Here is a 22,754-nt window from a genome sequence, read left to right as displayed (position 1 = left end):
ACATTCAGCCAAAACACGAGTCAGACACATGGGCTAATATCTGAGAGCTCTTAACCAGGACAAAAACCTCAGTCTCAGTGAGGGAAGCACAGACTGGGTGAGAGATCAGGGTCAGCCACAGACCAGGTGAAAGACCAGAGTCAGCCACAGACAGGAAAACAACATTAAACCCAAACATGTAAGACAAAACCACACTACACAAGAACACAACATGTAATCATTTTATAGTGGAACAACTGCAGCGAACAAAAAGAAACATCACTTCTTATTGTAAAGCTGGACGATTTCTTACATTTCCCACAGCTCCCGAAGGCAGCAACAGAGCCCGCCCCTTTATCAAGGCAGTTCGGAGCTGTGATTGGTGGAGAGCTGTGCGGTCAGCGTGAGGTCCGGAGAGAAAAACTTCTTAGAGCTGAGCAGAAGACAGAACAGAGGGTCCTCAAAGCCTTCCAGCAATTCACCGTGCTGCAGGTGAGTCAGTTTGTTGACTGTCTGTCCGTATAACTTTATCTTACAAGGGTTGGAGACGCAGTCCTGCCACAGAGCAACAGGAGGTGCAGAAGAAAAAAACTCATGATACTGAACTGAAACAGAGAGACAGAGCAGGAAGTGCTGAATACACACAGAAAGTCAACTCATTGTCAGAAGTATCATCATAATTATTTAGCTGTATGGATCGAGTCGAGGTAGAGTTCACTGACATCTCATCCTAAAACCAGTTACATGCTGTACTCGGGGAGGTTTTGAGGAAACACGAGGATTTGAGGACCCAGCCATGGCTCAGTCACAAACTTAACATAACTTTTTTAACTGATTAAACCTGAGGTTGTGGTCTAACCAGAGAGAGCACTTTGTCACTGTCATCATGCAGCTCACCTGAGCAGGCTTAGCAGTTCTTATTCAACAGGTTATGGTTCATAAATAACTGTTGATAATTAAATACAAATATTTTTAAATAAAATGTATAAATTAGTATAAGTAATTGTTATTTTACATGAATTTAAAGAAAAACATGAAATATTAAACTGCAAGTACAGGTATGTGTAAAGATATAACCTGAGGTGGCTTGCTTTCATTCTTACAGTCAGGCAGATTTAAGTTTCTAAAGTGTCAGTATTGAATTCCACATCCCTGATTCTTGTTTCCCGTTTCTGTTTTTGCCTAATGAGGTTAATTATAAACTGGGTTAGTAACATGACTGGGTTTAAAAGGACACTCCAGAGCATCTGAGTCACTGATGAGTAGAGGAGGGAAAAGGTTCATCCCTGTGTTGAGTATCTGGAACTCAACAGTTTGTTGGTTTCATCAGCATATAATTAATCATGTAACTATAGGATTTAGAGAATCTGATGAAACCTCTCTACAAAAGAGACTAAACCAATACAGCGTATATAAACAAACACATGGCTCTGTAGTGGAGAGCACTGCATTAAAAACAGACATGTCTAAAGAGCATTATCCTTGATGGTATGAGGATGAGTAAATTGGTGTGGGCTGTGTAGAGGTTGAAATAGCTGTTAATCAGAGTTTAAACTGGGGTAAAGTGATTGCTTGACAGGTGTGTCTCAGGTGAGGACCTACTAAGTGTAAGTGTCTTATGTGTCTGCTCAGTGATGGGAAGTCAGGCCTCATCTCCAGCCTCGCTGCAGGGTGTCCATGTGGTGGTGGTGGGCGGGGGGTTTGGAGGCATCGCGGCAGCTCAGCAGCTGAAATCTGGAGGATTCAGTTTCACTCTGATCGACATGAGAGACGCTTTCCATCACAATGTGGCAGCTCTCAGAGCGTCTGTACAGCCAGGTATCAGGTCTTACAGTCCTTTATTTTACTGTTTGATTCTACTTTCAGTCAATTCACGTCATTTTTTTTTACACTTTGTTTATTGTCATTGATATTGTGTGTTATGGTCATAGTGTTGTTCTGTTTGCTGTGGTGCATCCTCACTAAGCTAAGGCAAAGCTCCTGATGAACTTTAGCCATAAGGGAGACCAGGTATGGTTGTAACATGGAGAGTTGTAACACCACCAATTTCTCCAATCAGGGATAAGAAAGAGGTCAAATGATAATTCCAGTATTTACCCGCTCCACCCTGATCACACATAATCAGGGCTGGAAACAGGTGCATGCAGATTCTATAGAAAAATGATTTTGAGGTCAGAAAGTAAACTTTTGGACTAAGACTATATTTTGTTTAGTACTAATACTATTCCAGATAAAACCTTTTGGTTTATGTCAGAATAATCAGTAGTTTTTCAGGCTAAATGTGACACATTTTCCCATGCTAATTTCAATCCACTGTGCCAATACAGCTAGCTAAACACTGGCTGACAGATGTGGGGTGGGTTGTAACATATCTTTAAAGTGTCAGAACCATCCCCTTATGTACAACTAAGAACATTTTCTTGATTTTAATGATGTTACAGGAAACCAAGGCAGTGGAAAAAAGACTAACAGAGGTGTGCCTGCAGATGATTTTAAAAAAGAATCTGATGAAGTCACAGAGAGCAGTAAGTCAGTCAGATCAGTTACAAAGGCAGATGGGATCTGCCATGGTACTAAAATCACTGCAGAAGCTGAGGGTCCAGTGATGTCCCAGTACACGTTACTGGACTCAGTAATGACCCAGTGTAGGTTACTGGACCCAGTGTCCCAAGGACCACCATGTGTGTGACATCACCTGGTGAGCTCTGTGATACCCATGCAGAGGTTTGAATTGGTGCCATTTGTAGAAGACTAATGTGGGTACTTTGCTTTACAGTTTGAGAACTCTGACTCAAAAATTCAGTGAGTTGGAGGTTCTGAAGCAACAAGGGTTACAACCATACCCGGTCTCCCCTACACACACACAAACACACAAGCACACACACACACACACGCACACACACACACACACACACACACACACACACACACACACACACACACACACACACACACACACACACACACACACACACACACGTCTGAAAACACCCTGGCTCTAACTTTCATAACACTGGGTGTGATGTGTCAGAGTGCAGGCTGTGACCTTTGACCCTGTCGTCTTGCAGGCTTTGCTAGGAGGACCTTTATCCCTTATGCTGAGACTTTTGGGGACAACTTTGTTCAGGGTCAGGTGGTGCAGGTGGACACGGACGCACAGAAGGTGATCCTAGAGGGAGGCCAGGTGAGAACAATCAGTCTGATGGAGGAACCACCCTGACCACCCTGTGTTTCTGCCAGATATAGACTAAGATGGTTTCTTCAGGGCCACTACAGATTATCAGTCAAGGAGGCCGAAATCCAATATTTGGAGCCGATATTCATTTACAGAAAATATTTTTGTCTAAATTTAAAATGGTACAAACTCCAACACTTGACTTATTTTTAAAGCCTTTCAGCATATGTTTACTAAACAGATCATGCCAACTTGTCTTGATAAGTTAAATGAAAACTAAAAGAAAAAACATAGCTCCCTAAAGTGAAGGTGCAGGTTTTCTACAGCAAACAAAACCCTGCAAGTGTGAGGATCCTCAGCCCTTAGTCTGATGAGAACAGTCAATGAATGAATAATGTCTGCGAGGTGGACCAGGACAAGAACAAAACCTGCGCACAGATTGGTTAGTGTCTTGGTCTGAACTGCAGGTGATCCAGTACTCCCACCTAATCCTGTGCACTGGGACTGATGGAGCCTTCCCCGGAAAATTCATCACCATAGCATCCTACCAGACCGCCATCCAGACCTATGAGGACTTTGTCAAACAGGTACGACCACAGGACAGCTGAGACCCCCTGAAACAGGCAGAGAGAGAGACCTGTAGAAACCCCAGCGTTTATTCTACCTGTGTGTGTGTGTGTGTGTGTGTGTGTGTGTGTGTGTGTGTGTGTGTGTGTGTGTGTGTGTGTGTGTGTGTGTGTGTGTGTGTGTGTGTGTGTGTGTGTCAGGTTCAGGCAGCAGACTCGGTTTTGGTGATTGGAGGAGGGTCTACAGGCGTGGAGATGGCTGCAGAGATTAAAACAGAGTATCCAGAGAAGAAGGTAAACAAAGACAAGCTTTGACCTTTGACCCTTTCCCTTCATCTGCGTCCTCCTCCATAGCGCAGACCCTGCAGATGCATCAAGCATAAATCAGCTTTAAAATAAACGCGCCTCTTTTCACTGTCGGTAAAAGTAACAGCGTTATAACATTTGAAATAGTAATTAATTAGATTACCCGTAACTGAAAAAACGAACAGCATTAGTAAAGCTGTTAGTTTTAACGCCATGATTCCCTGGCAGATGCAGATGTGTGACGTCAGGGAGACTAGGTCCATTAACTATACAGTCTATGATGTTTCTCTCAACCCTCTGGCTCACAGTGGTCTCTGCAGGGTTCACCTGTTTAAAGTCACTTTCTCATGAGTGTTGTGGTCTCTGGGGGAACTGCACATCAGCCTTTAGGTGCTCTCTGCTGCCACTGCTTCACTAGGTGGTTGGTCAGTGTAACTGCAAGTCTATTTTCTCTGGCTCTAAGATAGCCACCAGGGACCCCTGCTGGCATGTCCTGGAGTTAAGGAAAAATATGGTGATGTACAGAAACAGCTAAGTGGGAGATTTCGTCTGTTATTTTTCAATATTTTGTTTCAAATAAGCAGAAAGTTATGGTTTACCTTGAGTCCGATGAAGAGGACATCATGAACACCAAGTATATCTCCAACACAAAGTTATAGTGAGAGGAAATATGTTTTACAAAACAAGACATTGATGATATTCATTTAGCACACATTTATGAACAAAATCAAATATTTCAACTAAAAGAAGATTAAACATGTTTTTTTTCACACCCTTATGAGAATACAAAAAATTTGGGGAAAATCAGGGATGTGCTTTCATATTTCATGTGCCAGAGGGTTGAACAGACAGAAACATGGAACTACAGAATTTAAGCCATTCAGCTTTGTTTTTTCTGAAATGGCTTGAGGAACATTTTGAAGGAAACTCAAACAGAGCTCTTTCTCTTATTGCACAAAGACGTCCCACACATTTAGTATCTGCTGAATGATTGGTCACACAGCAGTGTCAGAGTCATAAGCAGAACCTTGAGAGAGGAGGAGGAGGAGGAGGAGGAGGAGGAGGAAGAGGAGCTCTTCACTCACTTTATCTCATTGTCTGGTTTACAGCACCTTTGTTTTGTAATGTGCCGACCTGAAACAGTCTCCATCCACAACCATCTACAACTACGGAAGCCCTACAAGTTCAGGATTGAATACATTTAATTTTCTCATTTTTTCAAGATAACTCTGTAATAACAGCTCTTTTCTCAACATCTCAACTTATTTTTCTCAAAAACTATAACAAATCTTGTTTTCTCCAGATCACAGGATTATTTCCTCATCTATCTAAAACACACACCAGTGGGTTGATTGCTGGATCATTTTATAGTGACAGAAAATTGTCTCAGAAAAACAAGATTTGTTTTCCTGAGACAATGAGTCAGGATCTGGAGAAGACCCCTGGGATGATCTCGTTATCCCAGAGAAAACGATAAGAATTTCATGCTGACTTTCTTACAATACACACTACAAAAGTAAGGTGCCTGTGTTTTTCAGGAGTGAAAATGTCACACTGATGACGTTGAGGGCTCAGAAACACACACACTTAGTGTCACATATTAGATACTCACTGAAGGACAGTAACTCACGACGCCCAGCTTAAAAGCTGCTCATGAAGCTCGTATCGCTGACCACAAAAGTTCTCTTTCTTTAAGAACTCAGCACAGATACAAAACACACTCGTGTGCTCCCTCTCCTCATGGTTTCATCCAGGTGGTTCTGATCCACTCCAGGATAGCGCTTGCTGACCCCGAGCTGCTGCCCAGTGTTAGACAGGACGCCAAACTGGTTCTGGTGGAAAAAGGGGTGGAGCTCCTGCTTGGTGAGAATATCTGCTCCTTACCTGTAAACAGGCACCTGTGTTCACTGTCAGGGCTTAATGAATGCACTGTGTGTTTCAGGTCAGAAGGTGCTGAACCTGTCGGAGCTGCAGCTGAATGTGATCAGCAGGAACATGGTGGTCTCCACAGACCGAGGAACCAGCCTGACCACGGACCTGATCATCAGCTGTGTGGGGCTGAAGATCAACAGTGCAGCCTACGCCTCCAGTTTCTGTGAGAGTTCACACTCTGAATCACCTGAATCAATCAGCTGATCCATAACTCTGTAATTAAGAGCTGGTCTCTGTAGGCCGGGGCCAGCTGCGACTCTGATCTCTTTGAGCAGGGACGGTGTCCACTCCCTGATTCCACAGGAGACTGAAGGCTTCACCTCCCTGTATGTACGACCAGCAGGTTGCATGCTGGGAGCTCAGTGATCTAACTGAAAATACAGCACCATGAGCCCTTTGAGGATGGGATAGGATGGTGTGTGTTACTGAAACACTGCCCTGTGTCCTCATTCAAATGATAACTCTATGGCTAACTCACTGGCTCTCACTGTCAGGGGAAAACACTCAGAGTTATTCTTCTTTCATTTGGAGTGTTCCCTAGTAATAAATGTCTAATCCAAACATCTGGATAGTCATTTTCACCTGTTCCACCTGTGGATGTCCAGATACAGATTTTTTGACTTCCAATGTGATAGGATTTTTTTCATAATATTTTTTGCCGAATCCAATCCGATACCTTTCTCTGATTAATCCCGTACTCAGTGGGGTGATTCTGCTGTAAATGACGTCCCATATTTGCTGTATTAAAGTGAGCCCTGTTGGTACCTCCCCCAGGAAAACTCACTTTACAAATGTTGCAGGATGCTGTTTTACTATCATTGCTTTCCAAAGAGAAGTAGTCCCACACAGCAGACATGTTTGCAGCCATAAAGCGTGATGGTGCTGAAAACCTGTGAAAACTGGATTGGTCTGGATCACGTAACAAAACCAGATGCTATCTAATCCTCAGAAAAAAATAGTGCCGGGCGCCAATACCGATCAGTGTATTGGATCAGGACATCCCTGGTTCCATCTTTGGACCTACTCGTTTGTTGTACCATGAAGGAGACCCTTTTACCTGGCTACTATTTAATGGGTGCTTGAAGACCACTGCAAAAATAACTACAGAGCACAGGCATAGACACTTTTTGGATTCAGTCAAGGTATTTTGTAAACACATTAGTCTTTGTTTGTGATCAAATTTTATTTATTTTTTTTTTTTCATAAGAAAAGAACAGATATGTATGTACATTACAGAAATAGAGAGCAGGATATAAAATTCACATACCCATACAAAACCTAATATACAAGTACCATGAACATGGAATCAACATTTAATAAAAACAATTAGAATAAATACATAGAATAATTGTCAAAATGATAATTAAAAAATGTTTGTATGAAAATGGTATTATAATAATGATAACAGCAATAATAATAATAATAGTAAAAGTAATGATAATAAATTTATTGCAAAAAACCCTTTCCCTGGATCCAGAACTTCAGACTCCAGTCACGTCACCCCTGAAACCCACGGAGGCCAGTTAGAAGTGAATACCAAGCCTTTATAGCAGAGTCTTTGGCTCCATAGACTCCAACTATCATCAACACCAAATAAACAATGTCCAAATCCATCAGAAGCCATGAGCGGAGGGACAGTGAGTGTGGAGGTTTCCAATGTGTGGCGACTAGCCGTCCAGGGTCAAACCCAGCTTGGCTAGTCATTCTTAGTGAAAACAGCAGACAACCCGGGAAACGTGATCTCAAACAACAAGGCAACCATCTTCCAAAACTTGGACACTGGGGTACAGTCCCAGAAGAAAAACATAACACATTCTTACTTAAGTTTTGATTAAAATGCAGTTAATGAAAATTTGTTGAAGTTAAACATATCCCTCTACTTAATCCATTTAGGAAAAAAGGCAGTCCTCCCCCTCTCTGTGGGTGGTTTCATCCAAAATTCACAATCAGACTGTGTACATGGAGACGTGTATAAGAGCGAAAGGAAGCAGCAGGCTGCAGTAATGTTCAGCAGGTCAACTAGCCCCTTAAAGAAGAAAAAACATTCACTAATCCAGGGGTTTAACCCACTGGCTGCTGGATTAATGCTTTCTAACAACTAACAACTTAACAGTTTTTCTCAGTTACTTTGCTATATTTCTTGAAACATCCTCACCATTTGTAAAGCATTAAGTACATTTCTAAGGAAAACATTGTACAAATAGCAAAACAGCATGGATTACCTGCAAAAGCCAGTCTCTTTCTCAAAATCCTCAGTTCATCCCTCAAAAGTAAATTTCTGTGTCAGTGAACGTGTCAGTGAACGTGTCAGTGAACGTGTCAGTGCCTCAGAATGACCAGTCCTGGTGTCAGTGTGTATGGATAGGACGGTCAGAGTGCTGAGTCATGTTGTCAGTGTTTATTCTGGAAGGACGTTCTGATGTAAACTATGCCTAAAGTTTTGATGACAGTTGGTGTAAAGTGTGAGTTACATCTTAGTGTGTGTGGGAGATTGATGACAAGAGACTGGACTAGATTCACATTTTCTCTTTCACTGTTTGTGCTGTAATTTGTTGACTGACCCCATCATTGATACAGAAAGGAGAAGAAGGCGCTACACAGCACAAAAAAAAGAAAATACAAAACAAAAAAAGTAGAAATGTGAACATAGATCAGTCTCTTTAAGGAAAACTGTTCATGCAGTGCTGTGGGAATCACAGAGCAGTGCAGTCTTCCTCCACCTCCTTATGGTCCTGTCTGCTGGGACACAAATTCTCATCCACATCACTACAAAGATCTTCTCTGTCCACAAAAAGTCTGAATGATTGAGGACACAGTTGTTCTCCCAGCTTTTGGCTGCATCCTTCGACCAACCTGGGCCATTGTGAGCTTCTGATTGAGAGCACGGTCCACAAGTGTTAAAGATCTTTATTGTCCTTTACAGGAAATGTGTTGCCACTGTCTGTACAGAGGGAAATACACATACATATCTGCCAGTTGATGGTTCATGTACGTTTGAGCTATTTCAGAAATCTGGTTAATCATTGGTTGATCTGATGCTTTGCACATTTTCATTTGTTAGAGAAAGTCAAGATTAACCAGGGAGCAGTTTACCAATCCAGACAGATTCAGGAAAAAAGTCTAATGGAATTATGAGGAAAGATGTTTGACAGATTATGAAAACTTGTTCAACCTTTTTGCATGTAAAGACGTATGTGATGAACTCATGACTAAATGTTGCGGGGGGTGAGACTGTTCAACAGAGACATGATAATCTATTTTGATCAACATGACATTAGCAGTGGATCATGTAGGAAACAGCAGAGAATTAGACATAATCATTTGCATGGATGTCCCAAAGCATCTGCAACTTGTTGAAAGAAATGAGAAACTGCTTTTCTGATGTGCAAAAGTGACACAATGATGTGAAGATTGAACAAGTAGTTTTTTATAATTTCAGTTCTGTTCTGAGAAACGAACCAAAGCAACTGAGAAAAACTGTAAGACCAACATATCAAAGGTAGAACAAGAAAAGGACGAGTAAAAAATGAAGGACATCAGTTATTTTTGTAGAAAAAACAGGGAACACATCTGTTCATTATAATCACCCTCAGGTCTTCAGGCTGTCCTTCCCCATGGGCCCTTGCTTTTACTGTGAGAAGTCCTCGACCTGAAGACCTGAGGGCTGTCCCAGGCTCATGTGGTAAAAGCAGATCTGATGTTAGATGCCGCAACCACTAGAGGGCAGCTTCGCCCTATGTTTAACAGAGTGTGTTTATTTAGCAAAGTGTCACATCTCCACAAAGATCTTCTGTATGTTTACTGGAAGATACTTTGAATGCCTGAGCTGTGCATCAGCGCCACCATCAGGACATAAAACTGAAGTGCACATCAGAAAAAAAAACAGCTAATGACACACAGCTTCAAACCCAGCTTCAGCAGCAGTGCATTCTGGGTACACAGCCTGCAAGCCTGTGGTCAAAGCTTACATGAATTCATATTACCAACACGTGTTCATGTACCATGTAAGTTTAAGGTGTGTGTGTGTGTGTGTGTGTGTGTGTGTGTGTGTGTGTGTGTGTGTGTGTGTGTGTGTGTGTGTGTGTGTGTGTGTGTGTGTGTGTGTGTGTGTGTGTGTGTGTGTGTGTGTGTGTGTGTTTTACAGCTGGCTCTCTGGCTGAAAATGGAGCTCTGAAGGTGAACGAGCACCTTCAAGTGGAAGGTCACTCACATGTCTACGCTGTGGGCGACTGTGCTGACGTCAAAGAGCCAAAGATGGCGTATCACGCCGCTCTGCATGCCAAGGTCGCTGTTAACAACATTCGCAACAGTCTGAGTGGGAAAGCACTGACCTCATACCGTACAGGTAAACTCACACCTGTCAAGTGTTAGTCCACTTCCTACTGTGTTATCCCCAGGTCTAAGTCACAGTTGATTGGTTTAGTTGCACCTCTGGGTTGTCGGTTGCCTCTGTGTTTTGTGTTTTTAGTTCACCTGTGTGTTTTTGCTTTCTCTGCTGGTTTATGTTGCTGGTTGCCTGTCTCTGTCACTGTCTGTGGTGCTGTTGGGCTTGGGTTAATTCTGGTTACCTGTCCATTTAGAAGTTGCCTGCCTGTGTTTCTGGTTGACTGATTTTATTTCTGGTTGCTTGATTCCAGGCATGTTACTTGCCAAGAGATGTATCCTGAAATCATGTGAGTCTGATTTAGCTCTTAGGTTGGAGACCTGGCTGAGGGAACTCATAAGCATGCTGCATGTGGAAAGACTGAGATATGATCTTTCTGGTAACCTTCTGAAGTTCTCCAGGATATGGAGCCCAGTGGTAGAACATATGAAGGACCACTGATACTCACTTCACCTATCTGCTTTGCTTACAGACTTCTTTAGTAGAATTAGCAGTTGGACAGTGCTGCAGATGAAATGGTCGTGACTTATGACTTTCGCCCTTTTTAGTTATTTCTTACTTTATTTTATTTGCTGATGTCATTGGGTTTTTTTTGTTTCGTTTTTTTTTTATTTTATTTTTACTTTATGTATTTATTTTATTTCTGTTGTTGACTCGTCATTCAGTGCGTTTACATGCAGTCAGTAACCCTTTCATTTTTGTAAAACTAGCAATAATCTGGCTGCGCAAGGACCATGTAAACATTAATGCCCTTTTTAAAAAAACAGATTATGCTCATATTTCGGTTTTTAAAACCCAAAATACACCATTTGGGTACTCCTTTTCTAACCCAAATATTTTGGTCTTGTAAACACTTATCTGGATATCCTCATGGAAAGGACCACCAATTTGTGTTCTGCACATGTTCTGTTTGCAAGGAATCTTGGTCTTTTGAATGCAGAAAGTCCACCGTGCTGCTGCTGCTGTTGTTGTTGCTATGGGTACAGCAAGACCAAGCAGAGATGGTGTGCATTGCGTTGTAACGTTTTCCGTGCATCGAGATGTTGCCTGTGCGTCACAGTTTTGCTGGAGGTACCATGTAAGCGGGAAGAACTCTGTTTGCTCCTGCATGTTAAAGGGTTATTCCCAACGTTTCAGAAACCAGAAAATTGGCCTTAACCTGAATATTGACTGTATGTAAACATAGCCATTTTCTCTTGTATTTCAATTTCAATTTGAAAACACCTAAATTGATATGTTAAAAAAAACAGAAGACATACAATATGGTTTTCTATTTTCCAGGATGTCTGTCTTCACTGCTGGTTGATTGATGGTGTGAGTAGTTTCTTATGTGTTGCTCGGTGACTCATGGTGTTGCTGGTTTCCTGTTTAGGAAACGTCACCATGCTGCTTGCAATGGGACATAATGATGGCGTGGGTCAGTTCAACGGATTCAAGTTGCCTCGTTTCCTGGTTGCTCTTGGGAAGAGTCGAGATCTTCTGCTGTGGAAGAGCTGGAGGGAAATGGAGCAGAAACAACCCTAAACAAGACTTGGACAAGGACGAGGGCCTGGGCTTGGACCAGGACTGAGGCCAGAATCAAACAGATCTTAACCTGTGTAAAGACTTCCATCTTAACTTTTTGTCCTCAGTTTACCGTCAGTCCATGGTCTGTAAGTCAGTCCATCTATCCGTCCATCAGTGCATTAGTCCATGGCCTATAAGTCAGTCCATGGTCTGTAAGTCAGTCCATCCATCTGTCCATCAGTGCATTAGTCCATGGCCTATAAGTCAGTCCATGGTCTGTAAGTCAGTCCATGGTCTGTAAGTCAGTCAGTCCGTCCGTCCATCAGTGCATTAGTCCATGGTCTGTAAGTCAGTCCATGGTCTGTAAGTCAGTCCATCCATCCGTCCATCAGTGCATTAGTCCATGGCCTATAAGTCAGTCCATGGTCTGTAAGTCAGTCCATCCATCTGTCCTTCAGTGCATTAGTCCATGGCCTATAAGTCAGTCCATGGTCTGTAAGTCAGTCCATGGTCTGTAAGTCAATCCGTCCATCTATCAGTGCATTAGTCCATGGTCTGTAAGTCAGTCCATGGTCTGTAAGTCAGTCCATCCATCCGTCCATCAGTGCATTAGTCCATGGCCTATAAGTCAGTCCATGGTCTGTAAGTCAGTCCATCCATCTGTCCATCAGTGCATTAGTCCATGGCCTATAAGTCAGTCCATGGTCTGTAAGTCAGTCCATGGTCTGTAAGTCAATCCGTCCATCTATCAGTGCATTAGTCCATGGTCTGTAAGTCAGTCCATGGTCTGTAAGTCAATCCGTCCGTCTATCAGCGCATTAGACCATGGTCTGTAAGTCAATCCATGGTCTGTAAGTCAATCTGTCTGTCTATCAGTGCATTAGTCCATGGTCTGTAAGTCAGTCCATGGTCTGTAAGTCCATCTGTCCGTCTATCAGTGCATTAGTCCATGGCCTATAAGTACTCACCCCTCTTCACTTTCAGGACCACTTTCAGACGTGGAGCTGCTGTGATGGATGATAGGTCTTATCCTTATTTCATACAGACTGTACCAGTAAGTGAATCTGGTCCTCCTGGATCCTAAGGGCCCACTCCAAGTTAATGAAGACAAATGTACTTTTTAAAACCCAGTGATTTACAGTACTCGTGAATATTATGGTCTGTTCTGAGGGCTGCCTCTTTAATGCAGCTGGTTATCTATTTCAGTCAGTTTAAATGTTTGAGACATTTCCCTGTGAGCTGCAGTCTGGCCCCATGTTCGTTCAGCAGGGACTCTCCTACAAATACAACAAATGATTCAGTGTTTCATGAGATTAAAAATGACTTTTCTGTAAATAAATCTTCCTCCTGTGGTTTTTCTGTAAGTGCTTTTGTCCAGACCTCCGAGTTTAAGTGACTGTTTCATTAACCTGAACAGCTGTCTCTACCTGCTAAGTTTGGTTTAAACCTGTTAACATCTGGAGCTGTCAGAGGACTTCAGACAAAAACACCTCCATTCAATAACACAAGTCAGGAGTGTATAAAACAGCAGCTTTATTTGATTTTTTCTAACAATAAATAAAATTTAACTTATTCATCATCGGCAGAGTCATGAAATAAGCTCAGTGTGTTCATACAGAAAACATCTTCACCATCACACACTGGAGTAAAATCAGTATACAACAACTGCCAGGAGGAGCGGCCACTGTCAGACCATCCACAGTCAGTCCATCCACAGTCAGTCCATCCACAGTCAGTCCATCCACAGTCAGTCCATCCACAGTCAGTCCATCCACAGTCAGACCATCCACAGTCAGACAATCCACAGTCAGACCATCCACAGTCAGTCCATCCACAGTCAGACCATCCACAGTCAGTCCATCCACAGTCAGTCCATCCACAGTCAGTCCATCCACAGTCAGTCCATCCACAGTCAGTCCATCCACAGTCAGTCCATCCACAGTCAGTCCATCCACAGTCAGTCCATCCACAGTCAGTCCATCCACAGTCAGACAATCCACAGTCAGACCATCCACAGTCAGTCCATCCACAGTCAGACCATCCACAGTCAGTCCATCCACAGTCAGACCATCCACAGTCAGACCTCCCAGTGGAAAAAATAAGACCGCATTTTATGCAACAGGTGAAAAACAAATGTAATCAATCAGATATGCAAAGAGTGAGAGACCCAACATGGTTCTATAAGTTAAGTTAAAACATGGTGAAAAAACATTATTAAAAGGAGACTGTTCAGGACACCCACTGGCTGCCTTCCACCATCACATTTACACTGAGGAGGAAATAAATTATCTGATTACCTGCACAGGTGAAACCCTGAAAATGTTCATGTTAAAACTTTAAAACATCCTGTACTTCAGAGAAACACAGGCTGATCTGAGAACTGCTGATTCACAAACGCTCCAGAGATTAAAACCAGATCTTTACCAATTACAGACGCGCCCCCTGCCGGGGGACTCAGACCCATATCACAGACCCATTAGACATATCAGAACACCATAAGGAAGTCTGAATAAAGTCAAATCTTTGTATAAAAACAACTCCTGAATTCCTGGGTTGAAATCACATGTTTAGATCCAGAATAATAATGGGACACAGCTCAAACAGAGGGGGCAGCACCGAGCAGGGTTCAGTTCAACAGAAGAAGAGCAGCTTCATCACGGCAAGGTGAAGGCTGAAACCTGAAGGTGGTTTCACAGCTGGTTTCATGTGAACACACTGTGACTCTCACACAGCCCACAGCTGGTGTGACACCCGCTGTGACACACACACACTGCTCCTGCTGCCTCCTGATTGGCTGCTCTCAGACAGAAAGAGAGGTGTGAGGGAGGTGTGGTGAGGTTAGACCAGTTAAACCAGTTAACCCAGAGTGAAGCAGGGCTGGGGGGCAGGCTTCATCACTCTGCTGGAATGTGCTGCAGCTAAACACAGTTTCTGTATCGTCAAAGTCTGAATCAAAAACAGGAAGGTGTAGACCTAAACCAGCAGCTTCTTTACGAATCTGTGTGAGGACACGCCATCTGACCCAGATCTGTCCCCACTTGCTGATATTCCTTGTCTCACTCCTAAATCCAGATCAGGGCTGTGATGAGTCACTCAGCAGGGACTGTTTGTGAACAGCAGATATTTATCTTCTCTGCATCTTGAATTAAATGTGTCATTCCTTTCTGATGAAAGCTTTAATCAATCCAGCCTGAGTGAGGACCATGAAGTAGACCTGGTTCAGGCTGCAGGGTTTTTGAATGTCCTCAGTTTTTCCTCCCAACGCTGTTGAGTTGTAAAACATATTTAGTTAATTCTTAAAAATGAGCGGCTTCAGTATCATCCTCAAAGTTCCCTGTGTTAAACCAGCAGACCCTACTCAGACTTGGTGTTCTTGACAGTCTGTGTGGGCTTAGTGGGGTTTTGCTGGCGCAGGTAGGTCTGATAGAAGAAGTTTGAAAAGAGCAGCAGGTAGCTCAGGTACATGAGCGTGGCGCAGACGATGTTGTCCAGGTGGGAGGGGCAGCTGCCGTGCTGCATCCACTGGTACACCAGCCCACTCACCGTCAGCCCCATCCCCATTTGTGCGATCTGAGCACTGGTGATGAGCACGGCAAACTGCCGCGGAACACGCACGCCGGCAGCGCGAGCCGAGTAGTAGCTGTACATGAGTGCGTGCACGCCATAATTCATGGTCATGAACCAGCCACCGCCAGCCACCATGTCCTTGTAGGAGTACCAGGAGTAGAGCAGCACGGTGATGTGGTGGTACCAGTGCAAGAAGAGCAGCTTCTGTTTCCTCAGCACCACAAACGCTGTGTCACCTGTCAAACAGAGGGCAGGCTTTAATCTGACACCATCCACACAAAACTGACTCAAATATCACACTAACCCTCCATTCAGATCAAGGCTAACACATAGGAACACACACCAGTTTGTGTCACAGGGAACTGTGGGATGCTCACTACATGAGAGGAAGTAACGCTCTGTTCCTACTTAAGGCTTCAACTTTCACCTGTTCAAAGGAGAATTAGGAATAATATTGACCTGAAAGTTATATGTACAGACCTCTGGTCTGAACTGAGCTATTGAACCGCTCTTCTGGTGAGGTAAAAGAGCAACCGGAGACAGGCGACCCCCTGCACCAATCAGCCAATCAAAAATAAGACAATCAAAAAGTCATCTCACATTTTGTTTGCATGGTTTTAAGATCAAATGTAACCCCTATTTTTGATTACATTTTACAATACTGGATTACATTTGGGATTGTAAAATAGTTTCTCAAAACCAAAACTTGTTATGGAATAAGAGAAAGGTTACTTGTATTTTGACATTATACTACTTTAAAGAAAGTGGACAAGTTTTCTTATTCCATCAGCAGATTTTTTTTCTACTTGTTACAGCAATTCAGACCTCATTCTGTCTCCAAATAACTTAAACAAGACATTTTTCTTGACTGCTCAGGTGAACGTGGCTCATATCAGGTCTAATAGGACAATTTTTTCTGGAAATAAGAAAACGCTTGATAAGATTTCAGCTGGAACATTGTCCATATCTTGAGCTGCAGAAGCAGCGTTGAATTTCACAGCTAATCTTTTCAAGTATTTATCGTCTTGCCTCGTTCCTTCAGTCCGAGTTAGACCGTGTAACCCTCTGGGTAAGAATGGCATACACAAAGTTTACAAAACAATCACAATTTACAGAAGTCAGCTGAAAAATGAGTAAAGAAAGCCCGGGCTGACCGCCACCCCTCAGGAGCTCCACTGTTTGAGCTCTACCTTCCTGACTCACTGATGAGGGTTTAGAAAAAGTGTGTAACATATGGAGACCTCCTCATGGCTCTCCCAGCTCTGACTGGAGCCTCTCATTATGAGAATGTTGTTCTTCTCCATGGTAACTTGCTAAATGCTGCAGAGGTCTGTCCTCATGGTGGGCTAAGATGAGATCAGACTTCTCCTGGCTTCATGTTGGCTCTCTGTTAACATTAACAGGTCTACACCTGTTGGTGGCTTTGGAAGTGTCCTAGGATAAAGTCTGTTGTGATTTGGAAGGATATAAATAAAGATTGAATGATTGATCGTGAGGCCCATGCAAACCTGTTTTCTACAGTTGTATAATGTCTATTAAAGTGTGAGAAAAGGAAAGCATGTGTGTATGGTAGGCAGAAACACAGAGGGATCATACCCAGCTCTGGAGCTTTGCTCAGCACAAAGGCGTAGGCCCAGAACTTGCTGACGGGTCCGTTGTAGAAGCTCTGGTCACAGATAGAGCGTCTGAAGCCGCTGCTGCTCAGGATGTGGAACATGTAGGAGCCGGTTCGAACTGCCCCAATGATACTACAGAAAAACAAACCACAGAAGAAGAGAAAATCCATCAGACCACAGGACATGGGCATGGGGTGGAGTCAAAACATCAGCTGCATGTCTGTCCTCATAGTATGAAAGAAATTCTTCATTAAAGCAGGTCAAAGAAGGGTACTGTGCTTTCTTAAGTCTTTATCTTGTCTATTTACATGGTTCAAAGCTCACAGTTATCCCTATTTTTCTCTCCCTGATGTTTTAGAAAACCCTTTTTCCTGCCCCTGTCTGAAACATTTTAGCTGCTGTCTCTTTAAGGCTCCTGGCTCTTCAAACCCCCTTTACTCTGATTGGCCAGCCCTCTGGAGGTCTGTCGGGGCAGGGCTAATGGCAGATCTTGGTATTTGAGGCCCACCCCTCTAACATATGATGAAGTAGTTGGAGCTCAGGTGATGATTTCAGAAAGACTTGTAAAGATCTCGTCTTCCTCAGCTGAAAACATGGCTGTAAACCACAGGATGGTCCAGACTGCTAACCACTTGGTACACCAGAAACAAAGCTGGCTAGCATTCAGCATTATTCAGTCTCCAGGTTCTTTTACTGTCAGCTGTCTGAGGCGTCCTGCTCTGGCACTGACTGAGGAAGAAGACTGATGTCAGTTCACAGGGACAAAAACAGGTGGGGGGGTTTACTGACAGACTCAGACGGTCTCACAAGTTCTGGGAAGATGATTCTAATCAAGTGTTAATACTTCTATTGTCTCAGATGAGAACGTGAACTGTGATACAAGGGTCTGTCAGGGTGGAGCAGCAAACGACAGACACACCTGATCTGTAATTACTTTCAGGTACCTGATGGACAGCTTGTTACCATGAAGACGGCATGTTTGAGCAGTCTCTCTTCAAAGTACAGCCAGCCGCTTGGTGGTAACCAGCTCCTTTGTTATCAGGATGGAGATGGAGGCTGTTTACACTGTCCCAATGGAGAGTCTAACGTAAAGTGAATTACGGTGCTGACATGGAAACCCCTGATTGTTTATCATCTGTTTGTTTGCAGCCATCGCAATGCCCAGACTCCACCAGAGAAACCCGTGTCCCATCTAACTGTGAATAAACTGATTTTACCTCACATGAAGCCTCTTATCCAGAACACCAAAGTCTAACACCAACAAACTCACTCCCTCTGGTCATGGGTAAAGCTACTGGTCAGTCATTGGAAAAGAATTGTGTGTCAACAAACCTGGGCCCAATGTGGACTCTCCTTGGATTTCCTGATCACCACATTGTGAATGCAAATTACAAAAGACTATCTAACCCACTGACTTTGCTGTCAGAAAGAACATTTTGCTTTTCTGGATCAAAGACTCAGCCTGCTCAAAGAAGTCCTGGCACAAACTTATTTTGGACCATATCCCAAATGAGTATACTTCCTGTCAGTTGCACTCCTCGCTGGCCTGTTTCTGTCAGCTCTGGGAGCCATACTTAAAACACAGTACACTTCAGCTCTCACCCTCCATATCACTGGGCCTCCCTAAAAGTAACTGGGCCCATTATACCATTCACAGGGGAAACCTTTGAATGCTTTTGTCTACCTTCTATCTCTATTAATTCCTGTTATAAAGTGCCCTCTGCTACGCTGGTACATTGCATTCACTTAAAAAAATTCTTCTGTAATGATGAAATAATCTGATAGAAACAGGGCTCGCAACCTATGCCATCAAAGATATGCCCACACATTAAAGCAACAGAACATTCACTCAGACGAGTTCTCATTCTTTAATCTCTAAATTAAAAGAGTCAGCAGCATAAAAATGTCTGGTTGTTCTGTGTTCAATCTCCAGAAACAATACTACACCGCAAAGTCAGCTGCTGTCCACTTCTGGCTGTTCCAGAGCAACTGTTTTATGGAGCCAAAAGTGACCGTGCCAACTGGTGACTCTCAGCTGAATGTGTCAGTGATTGACAGCTGAGAGTCACCAGTTAACAGGGTCACTCTTTCCGGTGAAACACCAGCGGTGTCTGCAGCTGTGTTATTGAATGTGTCTCCTGGACCCCAGGTAAACAGGTTTGACCAAGAACAGGCAAAATGACCTGATATCCTAAATCCAGTCTCTACTTTGTGTTTGGTGCAAAAGTTGGTTTCGGGCCGAGGTTATGGGAGTCATTCACTCTATCAAATTGTTATTTAGGTAAATAGTGTGTTTTTAATAGTTAACACCCATGTGTCGCTCAACCAAACATCAAAGCTTTTCAGAAATGCTTTACATTTCAAAATCCGGTTTTTAAGAGAAATTTATCTTGTAAAAACAGAAGGATTTCGTTTAATTTTTAAGTGAATGCTACACAACATCGTACACTGCTGTGTCCATGATCCCTGCTGTATACACATCTGAACCTGTGTGGGTGATGCCAAACATAGGAACTACTTCCATGATGTTTCAATCAATCAGTCATGTTCCTGGTGCTCTGACATGACAACTGTGAGAATTACATTTTACATCAGGGAACAACGACCCTGTTTGTGTTAGCTGCCCGTAGGTGTGTTTTATGAGTGTTTCATGTGTCATGTCGTGTGTGTGTGTGTGTGTGTGTGTGTGTGTGTGTGTGTGTGTGTGTGTGTGTGTGTGTGTGTGTGTGTGTGTGTGTGTGTGTGTGTGTGTGTGTGTGTGTGTGTGTTGCTACCTGAAGACTGCGAGGCTCAGGGACCAGAAGATGAGCGGTCTCCTCAGGTTCATTTTGGGTCGATGCTTCATGTAGTGCTGACCTCCAAACACCAGAGCGGCGTACAGAGCGCTGAACACAAACGACTTACTCCTGGGGGACAGAGAACACACAGAATCAGTGGTGTTCACAAACTTCACGTTTGCGGTTTGTGCACACCACGTGGTGTACACTTCAGCACCTGTTTTTTTTCACCAAAGAGGGCAGTTTTCCGTGTTTTAACCAAGGGGGCACTTGGCACACATTTTGGTCCCCACAAGGACACTTTCAAATGTGTGCTTGAACCACAAAAGAAGAGGGGCGACCGCCCCCTCTGCCCCCTGCCTATACATACCACTGCACAGATTAAAAGGGTAATGTTGAGATATGATATAATAACATAATGATGTGAAGGTCATGATTATTGTTCACTTTGAGATCTTAGTGCTAAAATTAGGGGTGGGCGAGACTGGGAATTTTGGTATCGATCCGATGCCAAGTAAATACAGGGCTGGTATCGCTGATGGAGTTGGTTGATTTTGATTAGGGTTATGGTAAAACACAGCACAAAGATTTTAGGCAATAAAAATGCTTTGTATTTACTAACCCCAACAATGAAACAAAATTTTAACTACATAAAAGTAATGAAATAATTATTCTACCACCACAATTGTTTTAAGAAAAAATAAATCACAAGTGCAAATTAACAAAAAGGTTCCTTCCATTTGCACAGAAAAGCGGCAGATGGAGGAAAGTAAAGTAATTGCTAGACGACATAAGAGGAACTGCAGTATCAATCTCATCATGCTAGTATCGATCCTATACCTATACTCATCTTGGTATCGATACTATCGATATTTAGATCGATACGCCCAACCCTAGCTAAAATGGTAATTAAAGAAAACAGTTAATACTGATGACAAAGTGTTGTTATTTGAGTGCGGCCATCAGTATGAATATGGGGGGTCTGTGAAGCCCATATCAGATTTCAGGATCAAATCAAAGACGTCTATTGTGACTGAGGCACTAATTTATGTTTTATAGTTGCCTCTCAGTGTTACTGTACATGAATAGCAGAACAAAAGGAAACTCCATGCACCCTGAACAGAAGCTCAACCAGGGGCATCAGCTGACTCACTCACAGCTGTTGATTTTGATCTCTGAGAAGTCAGAAGGTTTGCTGTGCAGGTAAATAGACGTGAATGGTGATGACAGAGTTTGTTTTTCAGAGGTGACTCTTGGCAGGTGAGCTCTTCCTCCAGCACTCTCATCACATGCTTTGATATTTCAACATCACTAGGACTGCAGCTCTAACTGCAAAAACCGGATTATGTGAATCCAGGAACATACCACTGGTACTCATAAAGTATGACATCACTCAGCTGTTGACTCACCTGAGCCTCTCCTATAGCCTCTGACTAACCGGACTTATGCAATCTGTTCTGAGCGCGAGGACGTTCCAAGAATACCCAACACCTGCGCGTGCTGTTCACTCTAAATCTGTGCCTACTCTGGACGGAGCCAGACCTCATTCAGATTCCACTGAGCTTTTCATTATTCACGTATTAAACACTTCAACTCGGCTCACACACGAATTATCTATTTCTCTTTGAACGAGTCTCCCCAGCTCTAACATTCGGCACAAACAGCTTACAGAAATAAAGCGTTTATCCATCCATGCAGAGGGGTCTTCTCCTCAGCCTCCCGCACTCTGAGCGGACGCCCACAGGAGCAGCTTCAGTATCGATCACACTGCTTCAGGAGGCTAAATATAAAGAAGTGTCCGCAGACCGACGTACGGAAAGTATGCCGAGACAGACTCTTGAGTAGCAGAAATACGAAACCAGACCCACTCATACTTTTGAGCAAAAGTAGCTTTCACGACAATAACTTTACGGAAAAAGGACGAATAAATCAACTGCGTTCAGGCAGCAGCGTGTCCACCAATGAAGCCCTTGGGTCTCCTCCAGAAATCGCTCTTTATGAATACTTGAACTAATAGAATATCAGTAGCTAGAGTTCTGAGTAATAGAATCAGTTTCTCAGCTCACCAGTTAGCCTGCATCCACAGGATGGCTCCTCTTTCGTCAAACCTCCGCTCGAAGCTGTACTCTGACAGCGGCAGGTAGAAGTCTGTCTCATTCAGCATAGTGCTGCTGGACAGCCGGATTTAACCAGTCAGGTCACTGTAAAAGATCAGGTCAGGGCTCCCTCTGGCTCTGCGCAACGGTCTGACCTCGCACCTGTAGCCTCAGTCCTAATTAAGGTCTGCCGGCAGGGGGCGGGGCCTCAGGGACACACCTTCGGACTGCCCTGTCCCGTTCCTGCCTCTTTACACAGCAGCAGTAAATTCAGAGGATAACACAAACTGAGGCCACAGCTGTCTGCAGGTGCTCCTTGGTGCTCTGCTGGAGGAGGATCATTAGGAGGACCCAGTGATTCATGTCCAGACAGGAGTAGAGGGATACCTTTACTTTGGTTATTGGGATGTTTTGCTGTTACACACCAACTGTAGGAAAATTATGTGGCAGTTATTATTATATACGGATACAGCCCCTATAACTTTCAAATAATATCCACATCCTCGCATCTTTAAATACATGTAGGGTAGAGTGGAGAACACTGAGACTTTTTAGCTTGTGCTGTTCTCCAAGGGAAAGTGAGACAGAGGTAAAACTGTAAGAGGTAAAGTGTCGGCCTTTATGTCAGGATGTTTCATGTCAGTGGAAATGCATCCATGACAAAAGACAGTGAATTTATGACCTCGTAGCTTGACCTGGCTGCCCTGTATGGACAAGGATTAAGGCCACCAGGAAAAAAAAAGGTTGAACTTTTTTTAAAAAATTACTATTCTGAAATTGAAGTCATAAGGGGATTGGTGGATTACTCAGTGTAATGCCCTGTGGTGGTGCTGGTGGAGCTGGAGTTGTG

At 43.4% G+C, this 22,754-nt stretch overlaps 2 protein-coding genes across 2 annotated transcripts; one reads left to right on the top strand and one right to left on the bottom strand.

The window, feature by feature from the left end:
- The first annotated feature begins 357 nt into the window (after window positions 1-357).
- aifm2 (AIF family member 2) lies at window positions 358-13,211 on the top strand. Its single transcript, XM_074676407.1, has 9 exons — window positions 358-471; window positions 1,612-1,797; window positions 3,048-3,163; window positions 3,622-3,741; window positions 3,922-4,014; window positions 5,781-5,889; window positions 5,969-6,121; window positions 10,103-10,303; window positions 11,715-13,211. Exons 2-9 carry the CDS (start codon window positions 1,614-1,616, stop codon window positions 11,864-11,866), a joined length of 1,128 nt encoding a protein of 375 aa, XP_074532508.1. The 5' UTR covers window positions 358-471; window positions 1,612-1,613; the 3' UTR covers window positions 11,867-13,211.
- Window positions 13,212-13,410: 199 nt separating this feature from the next.
- Window positions 13,411-22,070, bottom strand: LOC141795504 (very long chain fatty acid elongase 6-like). Its single transcript, XM_074676408.1, has 4 exons — window positions 21,875-22,070; window positions 19,806-19,937; window positions 17,012-17,163; window positions 13,411-15,651 (listed from the first exon to the last, which is right to left on the bottom strand). Exons 1-4 carry the CDS (start codon window positions 21,970-21,972, stop codon window positions 15,203-15,205), a joined length of 831 nt encoding a protein of 276 aa, XP_074532509.1. The 5' UTR covers window positions 21,973-22,070; the 3' UTR covers window positions 13,411-15,202.
- Between the last annotated feature and the right edge of the window lie 684 nt (window positions 22,071-22,754).

Source organism: Halichoeres trimaculatus, unplaced genomic scaffold (genome assembly GCF_033239565.1).
Source record: "Halichoeres trimaculatus isolate MK-OKI-2021-1 unplaced genomic scaffold, fHalTri1.1 fHalTri1_scaffold_8, whole genome shotgun sequence".
NCBI classification, from domain to species: Eukaryota; Metazoa; Chordata; class Actinopteri; order Labriformes; family Labridae; genus Halichoeres; species Halichoeres trimaculatus.
This window is presented reverse-complemented; position numbering and strand designations above follow the sequence as displayed.

What these genes read in the sequence shown, in the direction of transcription:
- LOC141795504 (XM_074676408.1), bottom strand. Translation starts at nt 21,972, where the DNA reads ATGCTGAATGAGACAGACTTCTACCTGCCGCTGTCAGAGTACAGCTTC. An exon ending in CTGTGGATGCAGGCTAACTG is followed by an intron (nt 19,938 to 21,874) that starts GTGAGCTGAGAA and finishes TCTGTCCCCCAG; the next exon opens with GAGTAAGTCGTTTGTGTTCA. An exon ending in CTGAGCCTCGCAGTCTTCAG is followed by an intron (nt 17,164 to 19,805) that starts GTAGCAACACAC and finishes GTTTTTCTGTAG; the next exon opens with TATCATTGGGGCAGTTCGAA.
- aifm2 (XM_074676407.1), top strand. Translation starts at nt 1,614, where the DNA reads ATGGGAAGTCAGGCCTCATCTCCAGCCTCGCTGCAGGGTGTCCATGTG. An exon ending in TGATCCTAGAGGGAGGCCAG is followed by an intron (nt 3,164 to 3,621) that starts GTGAGAACAATC and finishes TCTGAACTGCAG; the next exon opens with GTGATCCAGTACTCCCACCT. An exon ending in ATGAGGACTTTGTCAAACAG is followed by an intron (nt 3,742 to 3,921) that starts GTACGACCACAG and finishes TGTGTGTGTCAG; the next exon opens with GTTCAGGCAGCAGACTCGGT.